At 41.6% G+C, this 22,405-nt stretch overlaps 1 protein-coding gene and 1 long non-coding RNA gene across 5 annotated transcripts in view; one reads left to right on the forward strand and one right to left on the reverse strand.

Annotated features, from left to right (window-relative positions):
• The window catches only part of SKP2 (S-phase kinase associated protein 2), a 42,251-nt gene extending 21,861 nt beyond the window's left edge, over positions 1-20,390 (forward strand). For 2 of the 4 annotated variants that reach the window (XM_038402547.2, XM_043515072.1), the window contains 8 exons: positions 294-405; positions 1,101-1,244; positions 1,807-1,941; positions 4,196-4,294; positions 8,229-8,356; positions 9,983-10,034; positions 12,822-12,929; positions 16,683-17,347. In XM_038402547.2, coding sequence (XP_038258475.1) covers positions 294-405; positions 1,101-1,244; positions 1,807-1,941; positions 4,196-4,294; positions 8,229-8,356; positions 9,983-10,034; positions 12,822-12,929; positions 16,683-16,896 — 992 coding nt within the window. In that variant the 3' untranslated portion in view covers positions 16,897-17,347. Of the gene's footprint in view, positions 1-233; positions 406-1,100; positions 1,245-1,806; positions 1,942-4,195; positions 4,295-8,228; positions 8,357-9,982; positions 10,035-12,821; positions 12,930-16,682 lie in introns of all 4 variants that reach the window. The other 2 variants (XM_043515071.1, XM_038402548.2) reach the window with 2 other exon arrangements.
• LOC122460347 lies at positions 5,316-16,689 on the reverse strand. Its single transcript, XR_006281602.1, has 3 exons — positions 16,430-16,689; positions 10,580-10,666; positions 5,316-6,887 (listed from the first exon to the last, which is right to left on the reverse strand). It is a non-coding gene; the product is annotated as an uncharacterized LOC122460347 (long non-coding RNA).
• Positions 20,391-22,405: the final 2,015 nt, after the last annotated feature.

The following is a 22,405-nucleotide window of genomic DNA, read 5'->3' on the forward strand; positions in this document are numbered from 1 at the left end:
GGACAAACAAGCTTCAGAAGATAAATGTGGGACAATGCTGTTGGCAGCTATTTTTGCACCTATGCACACAGCACCTAGTAACATCTTGGATGAGATGATAGTAGTAATAATATAATACCTTTCCAATAAGGAAATGTAAGTACCTAAGTAGTGGACTAGTGTATCCCTAGATCAACGAGGGAATAAGGTAGTGATGGTAGGGCAGGGAATTTGTCTGTTTTTAATATTTTTGTCTAATCAGTGGACAAAAATGAATCCGATCTATGTAAAACCTGTTGACTGTTTTCTTAAAGGTATTTCTTGGGATGCACTACCAGATGAATTACTGTTAGGGATCTTGGTATACTTACCACTAATTGACCTGCTAAAAGTTTCCCAGATTTGCAAGAGATGGCAACGCCTAGCGTGAGTATTGTTTTTTACTTGTAGGTATTGAGAACAGCATTGCTTTTTAAAGGTTGTTAAATGGTCTTGTTCTCATTTTGATGTGCATGTGTAATTCTGTCTACAATGAAAGTTGGTTACACATGCATTGAGACTCTAGACTCATTTGATTCCTGATGTTTAAATGGAGACTGTCACTTGAGAACCACACTTATCTGGAAATTTTACATTTGGGCTGTACCCCTAACTAATTTAAAGCCTCTGCTCTCTTCCAGCCCTCCCAATAATGAGACCTGGGGTCTTGCCCACTCCTTCACTCCCTCCCCCCAATATGTAGTGTAGTCTGAGCTCTTCCATCATGCACCCACCCGTTCCATTCATTGATTCCAGGCTCCTATCTTCCCCCAAATTTCTTAAACTTTGCCTCCCACTAAACAAATAATGTCCCCTTTCCCACAGAGTTCCAGTACTTGCAGGAGACCTCAGCCTATTGCAATGAGTTTCATGCAGTATCTTGGCTCTTCATATTCTGGAATAAGAATGCACTTTGCTGTCAGATCAGTGAGAAATCTCAGTAACATTTGTATAAGTAAATCCTTGCTGAGTTGACTTCCTTGTTTTGCACATTCATTTGTAATATTAAAGCCTGTTGATGACAGTGTCCTTTGCTTTGGCCTTTCATTACTTACTATCCAGCAAACTCCTTTCCTCCCTAGGTTTGATGAATCGCTCTGGCAGACCCTTGATCTGACTGGTAAAAATCTGCTGCCAGGAGTGATTGGGCAGTTGCTCCCTGTGGGTGTAACTGTATTCCGTTGTCCAAGATCCTGTATTGGAAAACCATTGTTTAAAAACAACCGGTAAGGCTGTCACCATCTTTTGGTGCCCTGGAACAAAGTCTCTCTTTCAGTTTTTCATATATTTCAACCAATCTCTTTGATTTAGCACCTGGTCGTCACTTGTGGCATCTATAAATTTTGGAATAGAGGCAGCATGGAGCAGGGAATAAGGCACAAGGCTGACTATCAGGGGAACTGCATTCTGTTCTTGATTCAGAATTGTTCAAGAACTGATGAACACAATCTTAAGGAGTATAGTCTACTACTATTCAGTAATTTTTTTTTTAAAGAACCAAGAACTACTGACCACTGAAGTATATTTCTATGCAAAGTTAAAGGAAATATGATTTAACTCTAGCATAGAGAGAGATCTGAGTTTTAAAGATTTGTATGCCTCAAAGTAAATAAAATTTTGCAGTTTTGGTAACCAGCTTAGTAGTAATGATGGATCAGACATGCATTAATGCATATACATTTTCTGCTAGCTGTGTATTCATTTGTAATATACAAATGCAGTATGCTACCTCAATTTTAAAAAAAAATCCATTTTGTATTGTCTGCCTTTCTCCTTTCCCCTTTTTAGACCTCTTAGAGTGAAACATATGGACATATCCAATTGCACAATAAATGTTGCAGATCTCCATACTATTCTTTGTCGTTGTGATAGACTACAGAACCTCAGCTTGGAAGGACTGGTGCTTTCTAATGATATAATTAGGTGAGTGGGCATGTTCAAAAGTGTAAAGTTCCTGCATCTCAGGACCATGGGCACCTCCTTTGGTGGCATCAGCGAATCAGCACTCATGCCGGGTTAGTCTGTTGGGCATCCTAGCTTCCAACTGAGTAAGTAGCAGCTTAGGCCTCCTGAACGAGGGCCGAACAAGTCAACTGTTAGTGGCTCTGGCCTTCTGACCTAAGGGTTAGCACTCATCCAGCCCAAAGTTGAGGGTTGGGGGGCAGGGGAACCTGGACTCACCCTGCTACACCAGGTCCCAGCCCAGGGCACTAGAAATGACTGGTGATTCCGTCTTAGGGTTGCCAGGAGAACGTGGGGTCACTGTCTTGCCTCCTGGCAATACAACAGACCAATGTGTCTGTTCCTTTGTTATACCAATAAAATAAAAACCAGCAGGATCTTATTAAAGGGGAAAAGGCAAAATGCCACATTTATTGTGAATACAGAAAGAATCATAGTAAGCAGTTAGTCATAGCTATAACATTCCATTCAATTTAATATTTATTGACACATTCATTCATACACACACAGCTTCTGCAAGGTTGTTATCATAGTTACCAGACAAAGTTGCTCATGCCAAGCCCCTGGCCAGGTGGCCTGGACCTAAGGAGGGAGCAGGGCCTTGTCAGAGGCTCATCTAATGCTCCTGGAAGTTGGTTTGCAGAATCAGACCCCAAAGTTCTCACTTTCTAGAGTCCATTTTTATAGGAATTTCTTCCTATGCCAGTCTATGGGAATTGCTTCATCATGCTGTTGCTGAATCAATCAGCAGATGGCACATTCCTGATGGCTCCGTGCTGCCAGATGTTATCTTGTTCTTTGGTTCTCCCATTCTTGAGACTGTTGGGTGGATTCCAGTCTGCCCTCTGGGGGTCCTCTGGTTATTTCCACTTGACGCCTTCTTCAGCCGATGGACACTGGATTCTTAGGCTGACACCTCCCTGATTATTCAGTTATTATCCACACCAAGCATCCATCTACATACATCCTCTATCTCTATTTTTATCAATTGTTAAAGAGAGATGAATTCAACAAAAGGGCGGGGAGTTTCTGGGTGCTGTTTCTGTTGTTAGAGTATTGCTTTGAGTCTCTCTCTGTGTGAGTAGTTGTTACAAAGAATTGCTTTGAGAACACTCTGTCTTAGAATGTACTAACAATTAGCAGCTTGCAAGTTTCACACAGAGGGAGAGAAACAGTACCAAAAACCAAGAGACCTCTTAATTAGTAATACCCTGGAATTTAAACTATGGGGAATCAAACTCATTTGTGATTTTAATACAGAACTACTTCAATATGATCCAACGCCTTGGGCTACTTTCTACCAGCATCTGGTGGGGCTGCTCCATGGTACTGGGGCCTGGTTCCCCCTCTCGTCAGATGGCCCGCTCTCCACTCCCTCATTGGGTTTCTCAGTCTTCCGGGGTAGCAGTTTGCCTTCCCTCCAAGCTGGCTCTGGAGGGTCATCGCTTGCCACAGTGGGACGGACATCTTGCTCCTTCCCTGGTCTAGCTCTAACTGAGCTGCCAGGGCCTTTTTCTTGTACTACTTGCCCCTGAGAGAGGGGGGGATGGGTTTAGTTGAGCCAAACAGGGTAGTTAACCTCCTCTGTGCTGGAATGAGGCCACAAGTAGTATTCAATATAAGAAATACTCACTAACAACTTTATTTATATGCCTTCTTGTGTGCAAAAGGCTCCCCAGACAACTTACAAATGTAGGCCCTCATGTTGTAAATAGCTAGAGTAGCACAGACTTCAGCAAAATCACGCTTGGGTGCAGGGGTCTGCATAAGCACATCTACTTACAGGATTGAGGCTTATTTTACAAATGGGATAATTGCTTTATCCATCGCAGAAATGCAGCCACCTCTGAGGTGAAACATGGCAGCTGTTTAACAGCGCATAGTAACAGGAAGAGCAGAGGAACATTAAAACTGCAAGGGAAACATTCAATTAGGCAGAATGTAAATATCCAAATAGGAATTTGGCCAGGACCCTAGAGATAATAGCCCTTTTCAAGTGTATGATTTATCAAGTACACTAATGCAGCAGTTACAGAATATCTCTTTAACTGTTAAATTGAAAACCTAGGGTTCACTAGGCAGACATGCATAAATGTATCTTTACTAAATTAAGGCCATCTTGAGCCTGGAACTTAATTATGAAAACAAACCATAAAATTGATAATACCAGGAGAAATGTGAAAGCATTGTGACACTCCATCTATGGTCTTTACAGAAGCATCGCTCAGAATTCCAGTTTGGTGCGATTAAATCTCTCTGGATGTTCTGAATTTTCTGCAGAAGCATTGACTATGATGTTGATCAGCTGTTCTGGGTAAGACTGAATTAATTTATGTACTTGTTGATATTCCTGGGAGAAATGATCATCTGAGCACCCCACTGGCATGGGTGTATAACTTTTATGAACTACAATTTGTGTTCTTGAACATCTAAATAGGGTATCTTCCTCCGCTGAAGATTCAGATAATTCATTTTTGTTAAACTTATCTTCCTTAAAGATGGGTACATTTATCTGGGGGGGGGGAAAGGAGTTTAACTATATCTGTTTTGAATATCCTCATGCAAAGTTGATTTCCTTATTGAAAGAGTGACAAGTCAAACTCTGTCAAAGTGAAAGTGCGTCTTTAAAAACAGTGAAATGATATCTGATGAGCCCCCTTTACACAGTGTGTGCAGCTTTGATGGTAGAAAAGATCACTTCATGTTAAAACAATCCTTCAAAAACATACAGACTCGTTCTAACTGATGTAGTACTGTTATAAAAATTTGATAGCTTGTGGAGACTAATGTTCTGTGATCTGCCAACATGAAGAAGGATGGTCTGTGGTTAAGGCATTGAAGTGGGACTTGGGAGATCTGTGGCAGAAAATGAATCCAGAGTTCACGTGTAATGTTGGAGAAACTACTTAATGCAAACTTTCAGAGCAGCAGCCATGTTAGTCTGTATCCGCAAAAAGAAAAGGAGTACTTGTGACACCTTAGAGACAAACAAATTTATTTGAGCACAAGCTTTCGTGAGTTACAGCTCACTTCATTGGATGCATGCAGTGGAAAATACAATGGGGAGATTTTATATACACAGAGAACATGAAACAATGGGGGTTACCATACACACTAACAAGAGTGATCAGGTAAGGTGAGCTATTACCGGGGGGGGAGGGAAAGAGAATAAACATGTTTATTCCACCCTCCCCCCCACTGGTCCCCACACGTTCTTGTCAACTGCTGGAAATGGCCCACCTTGATTATCACTACAAAAGGTGTGCTCCCCCATAATATCTCACCTTACCTGATCACTCGTTACCATACGCACTGCAACACCCATTGTTTCATGTTCTCTGTGTATATAAAATCTCCCCCTGTATTTTCCACTGCATGCATCCGATGAAGTGGGCTGTAGCTCATGAAAGCTTGTGCTCAAATAAATTTGTTAGTCTAAGGTGCCACAAGTACTCCTTTTTACTTAATGCAAAGGCAAGCTTAACATGTACTGATTTAACTACGCGGGTTTAAATGTACTTCCTCAGTTATACCAGTGCAAATTGTGTAGACAAAACCTTAATCTCTATGCCACAATTTGCAATCTGTAAAATGGGGATAATATTTTTTGTCTTATCTACTTAGGTTGTAGATTGTCCCTGTTTACTACATGTATATGCACTGCTTAGCAGAATGAGGATCTGATCGTGGTTGGGACCTCTAGGCCAACGGTTCTCAACCTTTTTGGGCTCAGGACCCATTTGTAAATGTTTATGGCTAGGGTGGCTTAAGTTGGATCCTGCACCCTGGGGGAGGAGGGTTGAGTCCTGCCTGGTACTCACCCCATGGTGGCAGCTCCTACAGCTGCTGTGGGTTTGGCTGGGCTTAGCTCTGCGCTCTAGGCATTGCAACCTCTGGGGTTGCAGCGCCACTCAGGTTCAGCCACACCCCCGACTGGACCAAATTTGAGAGAGTAGAGTTGTGACCTGGCTCATGGGGTTTCAGGGCCACTCACTCAAATATGGCCTACTCAGACTCCCGTCATCAGGAAGGCTGGGCCAAACCTGAGTGGCACTGGGACCCCAGAGGTTGCAATGCCTGGAGCAGAGTGGTGAGCCCTGCCAGCCCTATGGGACAGGAACTGCCACACAACCCTTTGAAACATTCTGGTGACTCAATTTTGGGTCCCAACCCTCGGGTTGAGGAAACGCTGCTTTAGGTGGTGGTAAATTTTGATAGTAACAGAACTGGTGACACACAGCATGTCACGAGGGCTTGGCATGTTGAGTGGGAGCTGTGCCTGTTTGCTCAATGTGGGGTTGACACACCCAGTCACATGGTTGTCAGGATTCCCTGTTAGGGCAGAACAAACAATCAGTCTGTAGCCCCTGGGTGAGGCAGAGCAAAGACTCAGTTTATATCAGGAGACCCCGGTAGTCACATCTAGTGGCAAGTGTGGGGCAGGGGGACCCACACCTACCATACTTCACCGGATGTGGCTTGCAGGCGTTAGTTTGCCCCCCTCTGTCCTAACAGATTCCCTGGGTCAGTTCCTACCATAAAGCCCATTTCGGGCACCTCCTTGTCAAGCTGCTGCCAGCCATCTCTGCAGTCAGCTGGTCATCCACAGCATAATCCAGTTGATGGTTCCTCTGCAGGAGCCTGCAGCACACATCCTTCCTCCTCTTCCACCAGCACAGACTGAGCTGAGCGGCCTCCTTTTATCTGTCCCCTTCACCTGGACCATGTGCAGTTGGGGTGCGGGGGTGTCATTTCCTGGGCCCACAATGATTGGTCAGCCCCCGTTGGCCCAGCGCGGGGTTGATACATCTGTCACTCAACAGTGCACATTTCTTTGCCTCACCAACATGCTTTAACCTTGTTTTTGAGGAACCCGTAAGGATGAGAGGGTGACTCGTTTCTTTGACCTATGTTGAGACAACAAAAAAATTCAGTAGTACAGGTTATTTATTATCTAGTAGCACCCACAATGTACTGCATATTGTCCACATGAAGGAGTATACAGTCCCTGCCCCTGCTTACAATTTAAGACAAGCTGTAGTAAGAGGCACTAAAACACAAACCCTTGTATCAGAGGCCTGGTATGAGGCCTAAAGCGTGAACCAAAGTACTTCCAGGCATTGCTAAGCAAAGCTGGGCTATGAGCCAGAGGCAGGCCCTAATTGCAGAACTTGGCAAGAAAAGGGCTCCTAGAAAGCACGAGCTAATGATATAAGTAGTAATAAGAGGAACGTGTGCCAAGATGGCACCTGGACATCCCGATACGAGGACACTTCAGAGATAACAAGGAACATGCCAGGTGCATCCCAAAGACAGGGTCAAAAGGACAGCATGATAGACAGATCTGTTTGTTTGAACCAACATGATCAAAGGGGGAGACAGCACCCTAATGAATCAAGGGGCTGTACCTCAGCACATCAGTAGGGATGAGTAATCTGTTCTGCAACTGTATAAAAATAGGTCCTGGAGCGCATATCTTTGTCCAGCCTAGGGGGCTGGAGTGTCCTGCCACTGACTGAACTGTGTCCATTGCCAGGGGGCACATATTCGTAGCGTGTCCTGTAGAGTCTATAGGAAACTATTAATATGCTTCGTTTGACAATAAACCTGGCCGGGTGCTTTTGTACCTTACTAGAGTCTGTGGTCTTTGGGGGTTCTCTCGGGGTCTGCTGTGTCAGCTATCTGTGCAGAGCTGGGACAGCACCCAGAGAGAACATGCATGCAGCCGACTGTTACCATCATCGAACCAGAGCAGAGCACCTCAACGGTAACTACGAACACCACAAGCAATTTGTGAAGGGTTGAAGAGGGTTGCACTCAAAACATGTATGATATTTCTATACATTATAAAAAATACACACAAATCCGGTGGCCAGTTAATAATGTATATATTAAGGAGCAAACAGCTGTATTTTTCTTCTTTAAAGGTGGAGTCCTATCCATTAGGAACCAGACTATGGCAGATACCCCACTTCACAGCAACAACAAATGATGATTACTTTGCCATTGCTGGCTTGATTCATTTTGGCAACCAAGATGCTCTTTATCCCATTATAATTCCTCTATGCCATCTATTTAATCTGATCTCTTAAAATTTGGTATCATTAATGAAGAAACTTGATGGTATACATCTTATCACATGTAGTTTGATTTTTTTTTTTGGCATTTGAATAGTATGTGGATGCTTTTAAGGCCAAACCTATGTTTCTGCAATGCTTCCAAATGGATGTATTTTTATTTGTGCATAGATTGGAAGAGTTGAACTTGTCCTGGTGTGACTTCACAGCTGATCACATTAAAGCAGCAGTCAACCACATTTCTACAAATGTAACTCAACTAAATTTTAGCGGATACAGACACAATCTACAGATATCAGGTAAACAGCAGCACTGAAAAACTGGTGGTCTAGTGGAATGATATGTGGAACCTTAATTAAGTGTAGCTGTAATTGTTTAACTGTTTGCATCTCCTCTTGGTCCTTCAGACCCAGAGTATTGATTTCAAATGCAGTAGTGCCTTTGCCTGCATGAAGGTGTGCTTTATATAGTACAATTCATAAAACCAAACATTAACCCTGAAACTTAACCAGCATTATTGTATTTTTGTACATGAGCTCTGAAACACTGGTAACCACTTTTTATATTTATTATTATTATTATTATTATTATTATTATTATTATTATTAATGGCACTTAAACGCCACAATCAGGAATTCAAGCCCCACTGGACTTGGTGCTGTACACATAAATAATGATAAGATGGTCCCTGTTTTATGGACCTTATACTTAAAGGCAATCAAACAATACAATTTTGAGTCATGAGGAAAGAACTTAGAAATGACAAGACTTCGATTTACAGAGGAAAAATTTCAGGATCCAAAAAACCCAGTCGCTACAAAGATGAGCGTGTCCTACATGATGGAAGTCATGTAGTGGTTTTCAGTTGCATGAATGAGCTTTGGAGTGCTTCAGAATGCCTGTAAACCTAGTAAATTTCTCCTACTAAGACAACAGTGACTAAATTCAAATGTTTTTCCGGCTGGTACAGTAAAAGCTCTTTTATCAAGCACTTCACCAACTGACGAGCTCTATAAACCGGCATTTCTGATCTGCACTTAAAGTCCAGTTTAAAGTGGGGCATGGGATAGGCTATGGGGTACACTTTGGGAGGGAGTTTGGATCTGGGAGGGGGCTCAGGATGTTGGATGCAGGGGGGAGCGCTCGCCTCCGGCAGCTCCCCATTTCTGCTGTTGCAGGCAGAAGCGTGGCCAGGCAGCAATGCAGGCACGCGCTTCATCTGTCCACTCTGAGTTCCTGAGCATGGACTCCACAGCACCCAGCTCACTGGTTAGGAACCATGGCCAATGGGAGCTGCGGGGGGGCAGGGCCTGCAGATGGAGGCAGTGTGCCTGCTTGCAGAGCTGCCTGGCCACGCCTCCGCCAGGAGCAGCAGGGACAGGGAGCCACTGCAGGTGTGTTCCCCCCTCCCCCCCATCTGGCATCCAAGCCCCCTCTCACACCTCAACCCCCTGTCCCAAGTCCCCTCCTGGACCCCAACTCCCTCCCACACCTGCCCTGCACTCCAAACCCCTCCCTCTGAGTTACCCAGCATTTTTACTTTACTGGCATCCCCTGTTTTCCCAGCATGCTGGTTAAAAAAAGCTTTTTACTATATATTGATGGTGCAAATGACATTTCAGGGGCACTTTTTTTTGTTTTCTTGACAAAGCTAAGATAATTTAAATCCTTTAAGGATCTGCACTGAACATCAGTAGGTGAAAAAGATTTGGTATATGTTTAAAGAACACTTGTACTGCACTTGAAACAAGTACAACCTTTTGTCAAGAACTCATGTTGGTAGAAAACATGTAACTTTCATAGCAGTGAATAATTCAAACCAGATATAACTTTGAAGGTAGCTTTTACTGGTGAGGAGAAGCTGTAATATTGCTAGAAAAAAATGCCTGGCTGATTTATGTATGTGTTTTTTCCCTCTCCTCCAGATATTAAGACATTGGTGACAAGATGCCCTTATCTCGTCCAGTTAGATTTAAGGTAAAAAAAAAAAAACTATCAAACTCTTCAGCACCCTGAATCCAAACAGTATAAAGAAATCTTTGCCTCTACTGCATTCAGGCTGCAACTTGTGTCTCTCTGGGGCCACAGCACAGAATCTGCCCCCTGTGCATCTGGGTTTGTGCTACCAGAAGCCAGAGGAACCAGTGAGTGATAGATATCTACATACATTTACAAACCAAGCTCATCACAGTTATTTCTGAGCACTTTCAGGCAAGATCTTCTCTTCCCCCACCCTAGACAGATGTCACTCCTTGGAAGATTTATTTCTTTGCCAAATTTCAGGCTTCATCTGGGTTCTGTTCTGATCAGGTGCCCATCGTTACCTGTTAACTGTAGTACCGACTATCACAATATGGTGGGATTTTCTTAATGGTAAAAGGATTCTTGCCTCCTCTTTGCTCCCCAAATACACTGTGGCTGGCTCAAACATTTTGAAGGTATTCTGCTCAAACTTTTTACCAAAAAAAATTAAAAAAATGCCTTGAGATAGAAATTGTTCACAGAAAGTTTCTGAAACTCACCTTTTGGGCTGAGAGTTCTGAGTGTGAAAACAGAAGCCATTTTGCGATGTTACTGTAGAGTTTGCTTACTTTGATATTCAGGAAGTTCTATAATAAAGGGGGGGAAATACATTGCATTTGATACAAGATCACATCTAAAACTGGTTTTAACATAGGGGAATTTGAGAATTGGTTATGCACCCCCTCTCTTCCCTTTTGCCCCCTCCAGCTGTCTGATCGGTTGTGCCATAAACTTTAGGCTATGGTCACTCATAGGTTCCTGTAGCTTTTGCTGGCAGAAATCCAGGTGCACAGGGGGCAAATTCTGTGCTGGAACCCCAACAAGATAGAAGTTGCAGCCTGAATGGGGCAGAAGCAAAGGTATCTTAAGTTGCCTTGTGCTACTTAAGGGTTTGGGGCTATTCTCACTTGGGGCAGCTGCCAATGGGCTGCACTGCTACCGAGAAACCTTGTAGTGCTGTGGGCACATGCTTTGTGCCAGGGTTGGCTGTCAGGAGAAATGCTATGAACGCTTGAAGTTAATAGACTTAAGGTACAATAACTTCCAGATGAGAAAACGGTGGCCTTATATATTAGATCTCAGTGTCTTAAGTGCCGCTGACTGTAAGTCACAGGGGGTATACAGCTTGACAGTATCTTTGTAGGTAATATGCTAGTTACCACGATAGGAAACACACACTTTTCTGGAAGGGATAAGCTAAACTCATTTACCCCTGGGTGAATTCTGCACCATTGCATGCAGAATTCATTTCCCCACTGCAGAAAACGATGGGGAAGCAAAGGGAAGCTGCATGGGGGTGGGAACACCCATGGGTGTAGTTTGGGGGGGCATTGCCCCCCCAAACAGAGGCAAAGCATGGGCGGCACACAGTGTCACATGTCACTGGCCCCCTGCTCCTAATTGCTGAAAGCACAGAGCTGCCCAGCTGAAGGAGAGTGTTGCTCTGCTCTACTGATGCTGCAGCTAGACCCCACCTCCTGGGTCCTAGTGCTGGTCATGCTTGCCTTCTGCGTGCTGGGACCCATCCTGTTTTCTGTACAACAGTGAAGACCCACGGTGGGGTAGGGAGAAGAGGCAGTAGGGAAGGAAGAGGGATGGGATGGAAAAGGGCACAGAGCAGTGGGGTGGGGAAGAGAAGAGGATAGGGGAATCTCAGGTGGTAAGCAGGAGCCAAGCTTGTGGCATCCCCTTGGCAGCAGTTCAGGCTCCCCAGTTAAGCAGGCCCAGCGACCCCTACTTCACTGATTCCCCCAACCAGCTTCACACAGATCTCCACCCCACTTCCCCCAGCACCTGAACCCTTGTGAGCACCCAGTCGCTCTCCCCCCTCCCAAGCCCTAATCTTTCACCTAGATCTCCTGCAGAGTCCCATTCCCCCGTACCAAGAACGCCCCAACAAGCTCCTGTGCATCCAGCTCCCCTCCTCCCCCATACTCGGATCCTCCTATGAGCCACCTGCATTGAGATTGCTCCACACTAAGCCCTTCCACACCTGGATCCCGCTGGGCTGAGCCTACTTGCCCCACACCTGGATCAGAGGCCAGGGCTGGGTGTGCATGCAAGACACTGTCCCTCTCACTTGCTCTCTTGGTGTGCCTGACATGGACAGACAGGGCCTTGGTGTGTCAGGGTCAAGTGCAGCCTTAAGGCTGACTCCATGTCCAGGTGGGACTGCAGGGTGATCTCCCACCTCTGTGCAGCTAGGGGCCTGTTCTCCTCACTGCCATGCTGGAGCTTGCACATCTATTTGACCACTAAAATATACAGAATTTTGTAAAACATTTAAAACGTGTGCAGAATCCCTCAGGAGTAATAAACCACATCTGCTGTCAATGACTTATCTTGCCTGTCATGCATTTGTAACACGATTATAAAATGTCAAAGTATAAGCCGATTTTTGCCATAGCAACTAAACACTGCTTAGAACTCTTGACATGTAGAGAAATTTCCTTTTGTGACCTAAATTCCTGTGTCAAAACAGCTTCCTGCAAAACAAGCTGTTTTCCCTCCTCCAAAAAATAAAAATGATGGAAATTGGTGATTAATTTCTAATAAGGAAGAAATAGTGTTAAATTTGAAAATAGTTAATAAAGGTAAAGAAAGCTTTTGAAGGCAGATAAGTGTTTAATAATATGTGCAAAACTTCTCTCCGAAGTTCAGAAACACTTGAAACTTTGCTTTTACTGTGTTCTTGAAAAGGAACGTTTTTAATCCTACTTTTATATATCCCCTTTATTACAGTGACAGTGCAATGTTGAAACCTGAATGTTTTCAATATTTTCATCAGCTCATCTACCTACAGCATTTGTCTCTTAGTAGATGTTATCAGATATCTCCTGCTGACTTACTGTGAGTAATGTCTTACACCCATTATACTTCTTTCCTATTAAAACTGAATTAAAAGGTGATCAGAAATACTTAATAAAAATGTTCAAGGTCCTGAATTGCAAATATCTAAAAACAGAAGAGGAAGGCTGGGACTAAAAGGCAGGATGGAGCCGATGATTACTGGGTCTCCTCTGGCATCAGCAAAAAAATCTATGAACCCACTGGTGAAGTATCTGTCTCATTTCCCTCTAGTGCTGGTGCATGCACATGACAACCTACTACTGCTATCAGTGAATCCATTAGCTCAAGTGGCATAGGTCTGTGCTGTGGATCTAAAGGTTCCAGCTCTGCTGATTGAACCATGCGAGTGTAAATATGATTCTACCTAATGGAGTTGCTGGGTGTTGTTTTTCTTCCAAGTTCACCTTTTATACTGAGGAAGTTAAAAAGAATATTAAGATTCAAAGTAAAAAAACCCTCAGTTAGGAATTGCCCAAATTAAGGTTGCCTCTAACTTTAATTTGCCTCCCTTGTGTGTATATACATTGGTAGAATCTAATTACATGTACTGTCTTTTCCAGAGGACCCCTGCCTCTGAGTGCACAACCTGGATGGTACTCGGAGCAACTAATCACTATTTTGTTTTCTTGTTGTTGTCCTATGCCTTACTTATTGCACACCATTCAAACAGATTCTGAATATAAAATTCATTTTGTTATAGGCTTTTCTATGATGCTCATTACTACAGTATCTGAATGCTTCAAACATTAATGAATTGATTTGCACAAAACCTCTGAGAGGTCTGAGGATATTATCCCCAATTTACAGATGGACAACTCAGGCACAGAGAGACAGTTTTAAAGATATTTAGCTGCCTAACACTCATTGAAATTTTAACTGGGCACCTAAATATCTTTAAAGATCTGTCCCCAAAAGATTAAGGTCAGAAGCGTCCACTAATAGGTGCTGGATTTGAGACACCTAAGACGTGATTATTATTTTTTCTTCAGAGTATTTAGCATTATATATCTTTTTACATGGTCAAATTACAGCTCTCATTGACTTGGTTACAGTTCGCAAAAAAGAAAAGGAGTACGTGTGGCACCTTAGAGACTTAAATTTGAGCATAAGCTTTCGTGAGCTACATGGAATGCATCCGATGAAGTGAGCTGTAGCTCACGAAAGCTTATGCTCAAATAAATTTGTTAGTCTAAGGTGCCACAAGTACTCCTTTTCTTTTTGCGAATACAGATTAACACGGCTGCTACTCTGAAATTGGTTACAGTTATAAGTGCATAGCATTTTTGCAAAGCAGACAGTCTTACATTGGGCACTTAGAAAATGACACTGGTGACCACCTGTGAAAAGTTTGGTTTAAGTGACTTACTCAGCATCCCATAGAAACTCTGTTGCAGAGGCAGAGATAGAATCCAGTTCTCCAGGGCAGCATTCAACTGCCTTAACCATGAAACCATCTTTTCTCTTCTTCCAATACCCTTCCTCATTCGCTACACACCTTCAAAAACTTCGGAAGCCACAGCCTCATTCACTACACAACCCTGATTCTTCCCTCACACCAGGACCATCCTGTGAACTGAACGGAGCAAGTGTTGTGGAGAAAAGTATTATGCAGTCATCTAATTAAAGACTGTCAATACATGAATTAAAGTTGCACAGGCAACCTTAACTTTGGCATTTCCTAACTTTTGAGTGCTTGATTTTGCAACCTGAACATCTTTTAACTTAGACAAAAAACTAATATAAAATTATGGTTGTCATACTAACCAAAAACAAAGAAATAGGGCCAGATCCTCAGCTCCTATAAATCAGCATGGTTCTGACATCAGTGGAACTATGCTAGTTCCTTTTACACCAGCTGAGGATCTGCCCATAAAGTTTAAAGTTGACAGGTGAAACTTATTGTTTTTCCCTCGTTGCTCTTTAACGCTAACATTTTGGGTTTTAGTTCAAATATATGATGTGCCACATTGGTGGTGTTAGATAAATATCGAAGGAGGTTATGCTTTGAGTGTTAAAACTCAATTTTAAGTCAAAATCTGTGTAGGCTAGCACAGTTTTGCTATGTGACCTCAGGCAAATCAATTAGCTGTACTTCCTGTCTGTAAAATGGGAACATCTGTCTCATGGTGGTCCATGAGGATTTTTAGCAAATGGAGCAGTTTTCAAAAGGTGCCAAGTGCAGTTTGGCATCTTACTCTTATTGACTTTCAGTAGGAGTTGGATGCCTGTTTAAAAATCTCCTCCAAAGCTGTGTTGATACTCTCCGGTGGAAGATGTTATAGAATTGCAAAGAACTTTTGAACGTCACATTATACTGATCTGAGATTCCTTCAGTACTTATGTGTAATGGAGAGACTTAAGGATGACTGGTGAAACCTTTTACTCTTTCAGTGTGTTACTGGGTCAGCTATGTCAATGTTAGTTACTTCTCAGTAGTAGTGAGAAGGGAGTAAGTATGTGAAAGCTTATCACAAACTAATAGCTCTGTAAACATTTACATACTCTTTAAAGGGATATTAGGTAGCTGCTCTGAAAGAATTTTAAAACTCCGATAATTTGCTCAGTAGTACAGAGCTACTGCAGCCTCTGATGTCTATGAAGGGGCTGTTGAAGTATAATATCCTTAAGGAAATGATTCATTAAGCCATTTCTATTTTCTAAACAATAAGATAGATTCTCTTACCTAGGCTCCACAAAAAATTGTGAAAAAACAATATTTAGTAAAAAAGCATTAAATGTTTGGATGCATAAGAAATCCAAATCTGTTACTTTAATGATAATATAAAACTCGTTGAAACAATTTATGTACAATAAAATTGTCAAAGCTTAAAAAAGAACTTGCAACGGATCTATATTGATTCCTAAACCTAGGCTGTTAAAATGGGAATTGGAAGACCTTTAACACTGGAATAGTGATGCGGATCTGGGATAGCTCTGTAGTGTTTGTTCCTTCTGATGAATCCATCTGTCCCTGTCTGTACTTGCAAATACACATTTAAATGATAGCTGGACAAACACAAGGAACATCACCACAAATTCCATTCTGCTGATCCCTTGTCCAGACTAATCTCAGCCCCCTCATCCATTCAAAACGCCACCACAAAAGTCACATACCTTGGCCACTCCAGACTCGGTTCACTGGTTATTTCTTGCCCTGTGTTATCAGGATTAAGCTCTTTACCCTCTCCACCCGGAGCATTCATTCAGTTTGATTTTTGTCTACCTCTGTTCTCGCTTGTAAAGGACTTAGTACACCATTGATGATGATAGAATATTCCATACAGTGAATAGGTAATCATTAGCTAAGATTATTAAAAAGTATTTCTAAGGAAACGACTGATGTGTAGGATTTACCATCTGGGCACAATTTGCTCCACTTATTCTGAATGTTGATTTTAATAGTCTGTTGCTATTGCAGAAACACTAAATAAACAAACCAACCATGTCCTGCAATAACCTAGCATGTGTGAGGCTCATAGGTTATGAATAAAGTTACTTACATTTCACTGCACTTAAATTCCTATTTCTCTATTCAAGCTGGCTTGGCAATTGAACTTCTTACTGAATGACTAGAACAGAGCATAAAGTTTCAATTAAGTATATTTAAAATCAGATTTTTTTTAGATAGGAGCAAACGTTTATCCAAAAACTATTTTGCAGACTTTCATGAAAGAAATAGTATTCAGTTTGGGTAAAAGGTTTAAGCCATTTTTGCAGCTCACTGATCTGCTTGTTTTGTTTCTCTCCTTCTAGTGAGCTTGGTGAAATTCCCACACTAAAGACTCTTCAAGCTTTTGGAATAATGACTGACAATTCCCTACAGCTCCTAAAAGAAACACTTCCCCACATAAAGATCAATTGTTCACATTTTACAACCATTGCACGGCCAACTGTTGGCAGCAAAAAGAACCAGGAGATCTGGGGCATCAAATGCAGATTGACACTGAGAAATCCTAGTGGTTTGTGATGCAGAGTTTGCTAGATATTTTCTTTTGTTGGCACCAAGCGTGGTGTGCTTCATCAAGAAACCCAAACACTGGAGCATCACTCAAGTTCTTCTTGTGAAAAGTGTTTTAACGTGGTCTTATGCTACAATTTACTTTCATAAGTATATTTTTATATTGTCCTTCCCTTACTGCCTTCAGAAATGTGTCCCGAAATCTAATCAGGTATGAGTAATTGTAGGCATTTTAAGTCAGTCAATCTTGCTTTTAGATGTTTGCAAAATCCAAGTGACTATTGCAATTGTGCTAAACATGATTAAGTTAGAAAGTTTGGTAAATATTGCAGCTGTTCTAGTTATTTGGCAGTGTGCTTAATTCTGCAGTCTGTGATGTTGCTTTATTTGAACTGTGAGGGTCCAAAGATGCTTCTGTAATATTTTCCAAATACACAGCTTTGAATAAGGCCCTTGCAAAGTAGAGTGATGTTCTGTCATTAGGGAACTCTTACTTCATTACAACTCAGTACATTCCTGACTGTTCAAAGTTTAGAGCTCAGAATGAGTAAGGGCATTAAGTCTATTTAGACTCTTAACTGAACAGGATGGAATATTTGGTGCTACCTACCTTTTTGGGGGGGGGGCTGGGAAGGAACCATGGCTTTGGACACTAAATTCACTGAAACTTAATGCAATAGGAGCCGTGGGAAGGGAGATCCACACAAAAGGAGCTATGAGGAAGCTGAATCAGACACTAGTTATAAGGCAGCAGAACAGAGCTACAGTGCATTTTTTCCAACAATTACAGAAGTGACCCTCACTGGTTCAAAATGACTGTGCTGAGGAGTTTAAAACTTGAAATCCCTTTCCAAGTTTTTGAAACCAAGATCTCACCTGTCAGGGTGAAGTTTTCATTGGTTATTGTCCGACTTACATTCCAGTTCTGTGCCACTTAATCAGCATTTAACTTCTTCTGATTTGTGATTTCCACAGTTTCTAAAGATGCATTATTAATGCAAGAATCTCTTCATAGGTAAGCTTAGTATGATGTTTCTTTTTATATAGCCCTGTATTCACATCCCTTCATTGAGACACTGCAGGGCTAAGGAGCAGTAAAGAGGGAAATACACAGAACTCCAGAGCTCTTCAGGGCAAGGAGAGGAAGGGATTGCTGGGATCTAATGGGCGTCAAGCGCTCCACAGTACAGAAGCAGCAATCTTGCAGATATGCTTGCTATGGCAAAGGGAGATATAGGTCACCACATATTCCCTTAAGTTCTACAATGCAAAAAATGTTGCAAACTTTAAGTTTCTAGGCTCTGTTGTCCCAGTTCCTGTATTTTAAAGAAACCCACCAAAAACTTAGCAACTTCGATGGTAGTTCAGCAGAGAAAAATATGTAAATATTTGAACAATTAGATAACTATTCGAGCCCATAAGAAGGGAAAGGATAGATATGTGGCTAAGGCACAGGAGTAAGCCTTAGATCTGGTTCTTTGTGCCTCTGTTCACCATGTGTAAAATGGATGTAGTACATCCCTGTTTGAGGTGCTGAGAATAAGTTTATTCATGACTGAGGTGGCTAGACAGAAAGGTGCCCAAGGCCATAAGGTTACCTTCAGAAATAAAATGTACAGTAAACGCTCAGTTACAAACTGACTGGTCAACTACACACCTCATTTGGAACTGCAAGTACACAATCAGGCAGCAGCAGAGATGGGAAGAAGGAAAAGTACAGTAGTGTGTTAAACAACAAACTAATAAAATAAAGAGGGAAAGTTTTAAAAAGATTTGAGGTAAGGAAACGTGCTTCTAATTTAAATTAAAATGGTTTAAAGTAGCATTTTTTCTTTTGCATAACGAAGTTTCAAAGCTGTATTAAGTCAACGTTCAGTTGTAATCTTTTGAAAGACCCACCATAACGTTTTGTTTAAAGTTATGAACATTTCAGAGTTACAAACAACCTCTATTCCCAAGATGTTTGTAACTGAGATTCTACTGTACAACCATAAAGTAAAAAGAAAAGGAGTACTTGTGACACCATAGAGACTAACAAATCTATTTGAGCATAAGCTTTCGATGCATCCGATGAAGTGAGCTGTAGCTCATGAAAGCTTATGCTCAAATAAATGTTAGTCTCTAAGGTGCCACAAGTACTTTTCTTTTTGCGGATACAGACTAACACGGCTGCTACTCTGAAACCATGAAGTAGTTTCAGTAATCGGATGTGTGGTGTTAACAGAGAAAGAGGAGAATCTGGGTTTTAACTTTTCCCAACCCTTATTCCCTTGGAGGTGGAGGGGGTGACAAATTTGCAGCAGGCTTAAACATTTATGTAGCAATTCACATATCCTAGGTATCCTTAACTGTGCTTTCACTTTAAGCAGCTGCAGAAGTTGAGACCAATCTAAGTCTTCCTGGATACTCCCATTTCTATATCCCATATTCACCATAAAGAAGAAGGAGTACTTGTGGCACCTTAGAGATTAACATTTATTTGAGCATAAGCTTTCGTGAGCTACAGCTCACTTTATCCGATGAAGTGAGCTGTAGCTCACGCAAGCTTATGCTCAAATAAATGAGTTAGTCTCTAAGGTGCCACAAGTACTCCTTTTCTTTTTGCGAATACAGACTAACACGGCTGCTACTCTAAAAGATTCACCATAGTTGGTCAGTCTTTTGCTGTAACACTCCATTAAGTCTCACTTCTGAATTTATACTTGCAACCAGTGTGACAAGATATGGCACTCAGCACTAACCCCCCCCCCCCCATTCTACGTCTGTCCCTAGTAGGGAGTTTAGAAAGAACCCCCTCTCCTCCAACTAGCAACAGGACCATCCAGTCTACTAGAGATGGCTACTGCTAATCAGTTTTACATGGAAGGTGATCAAGTGTTATAGTGAAGGGCAGCAGTATAAAACATTAAGGGTACATCTATACTTAACATTACAGCTGCACTGCTGTAACACTTATGTTGATAGGAGGGATTCTGTTGGTGTAGATAATCCACCTCCCCAAGAGGCCATAGCTAGGTCAATGGAAGAATTCTTTTGTCAACCTAGTGCTATACAGGGACTTTGGTCAGCTTAACTACACTACTCGGGCTTGAATTGTTCACACCTCTGAATGATGTAGTTATGCCAATCTAATTTTCTAGTGTAGACCAGCCTAAGATAGATACGCTTTCTTTCATCTGATGACTCTTAACCCATTCAAAAGTCCTTAAACATCTCCAGCTGGAGGTGAATCACTTAAGGTATGGAATTAGACCCTTTACTATCACATACAACAGTGTGGGGTAGTGTTGGCACTATTACTTCCAGTCAAACTACTTCTCCCACTTGACATCTTGTTTTGAGTTTACTGAGGACAGCCAAGTTACATATCTAAGCAGCCTGACATTTTTGAAATACCTGCCTGAGTAAGGTCTTCATAGCAAGGGATCCTAAAGATTTAATTTATAATTATAAAGACAAAGGTATTAAGGGGTGAAGTGTTCTCTGCATAACTTCATACATTTTAAAAAAACAACTCTTAGGTTCAGCACAGTTGCATGTGTTTCATAGTTTAGGAAACTACAACAAAACTAAAGTTGATAAGTAGTAAATCTATATCAAGTAAAAGTCTTTAAGCTTGGAATACAGAAGAGTATTATAACTTGTATTTCTCTCCATAAATATTGTACTAGCAAAAGCTACAGCATTTCACTGTTGTACTCCAATAAACTAATTTTTAAAAAATTATCAAACCCCCTCTTGCTGTGGTGACAGGAAAGTAACTTGAAAAAGTATCAGTTACTTGTGGAATGGGATACACTTGAAATGCACTAAAAGCTGTAGCTATGGATGGGTGTGCTTGGACTACACTCTTACTCTAGGTCGGTCTTATTTGAAGACTTTCACAACATGCTACTATGTTCCCCAAGATCAGGATGGTGCAAATCTGTCATCTGAGTAAAATGCAAAATCCTACTTTAAACTGAGCTCTTCCACACCCTCACCAAGGGATTGGGGGAAAATGGAGCATGGGAGAAAAACTGAAGTCCATACAACCTGAAGTGAGGTACAAGTCTGTACACTGAAATTAAACTCACAGCATAGTGATGGAATAGAAAATGCTTTAAATCCTGTCCAAATTAAATATTTAAGATAAGTATGTTGGAAAGAGTCAACATGACTATTGTAAAAAGAAATCATGCCTCACCCATTAGAATTCTTTGATGGTCTCAACAAGCATGTGGATACAGATAATCCAGTGTACTTGGACTTTCAGAAGTCCTTCAACGAGGTCCCACCTCAAAGGCTCTAAAGCAGTATCAAGTAGTCATGGGATAGAGGTCCTTATGGATCAGTAACTGGAGAGGATAGCTAGGGAACAAAGGGCAGGAGTAAAAACAGTTTTCACAATGGAAAATAGTAAATAGCAGGGTCCCCAAAGGATCTGTACTGTTCAGCATATTCATAAATGATCTGGAAAAGGGAGTAAAAAGTAAGGTGGCAAAGTTTAGATGATACAAAATTACTCAAGATAGTCAAGTCAAAAGCAGACTACAAAAAGTTAAAGGGCTCCCACAAAACAGCAGATGAAATTCAGTGTTGATAAATACAAAGTAATTCATATTGGAAAACATAATCCCAACTATATATACAAAAATGCAGTCCGACTTAGCACTTACCACTCAAGAAAGTTCTTGGATATCATGGGATAGTTGCCTGAAAACATCCACTCAATGTGCAGTTGCAGTCACAAAAGCTAACAATGTTAGGAATCATTAGGAAAGGGATAAACATGACAGTACATACAAGCCACTATATAAATATATATATAAACTATATAAATGCATGGTATGCCCACACATTGAATACTGTGTGCAGTTCTAGTCAACTCATCTCATAAAAGATACTAGAATTAGAAAAGGTGCAGAGAAGTTCAACAACAATGATTAAAAGGGCAGGGAACAGCGTCCATGAGGAAAAATTAAAAAACTAGTACTGTTCAGTTTAGAAAAGAAATGACTAAGGGGGGGGATGAGAGAGGTCTATAAAATCATGAATGGTGTGGAGACAATGAATAGGGAATTTATGTCTTCATATAAACACAAGAACCAGGGGGTCATCCAATGAAATTAATAGCCAACAGGTTTAAAACAAACATAAGAAAGTCAACATACAATCAACCTGTGGAACTCATTGCCAGGATGGTGTGAAGGCCAAAAGTATAACTGGGTTCAAAAAAGAATCAAATAAGTACATGGAGAATAGATCTATTAATGGCTATTAGCCAAGATGGTCACAAGGGACACAACTCCATGCTCTGGCTATCCCTAAACTTCTGACTGCCAGAATCTGGGACTGGACAATAAGAGATGGATCATTCGATAATTGCCTTGTACTGTTCATTCTCTCTGAAGCATCTGGCACTGCCCACTGTCAAAGGCAGTATAGTGGGCTAGACAGACCACTGGTCTGACCCAAGATGGCCATACATGTTAACAACAAATCTAGCTCTCATTATATAGACAAGCGTGTAAAGATT

The sequence above is a fragment of the Dermochelys coriacea genome, chromosome 5 (genome assembly GCF_009764565.3).
Source record: "Dermochelys coriacea isolate rDerCor1 chromosome 5, rDerCor1.pri.v4, whole genome shotgun sequence".
NCBI lineage: Eukaryota > Metazoa > Chordata > Testudines > Dermochelyidae > Dermochelys > Dermochelys coriacea.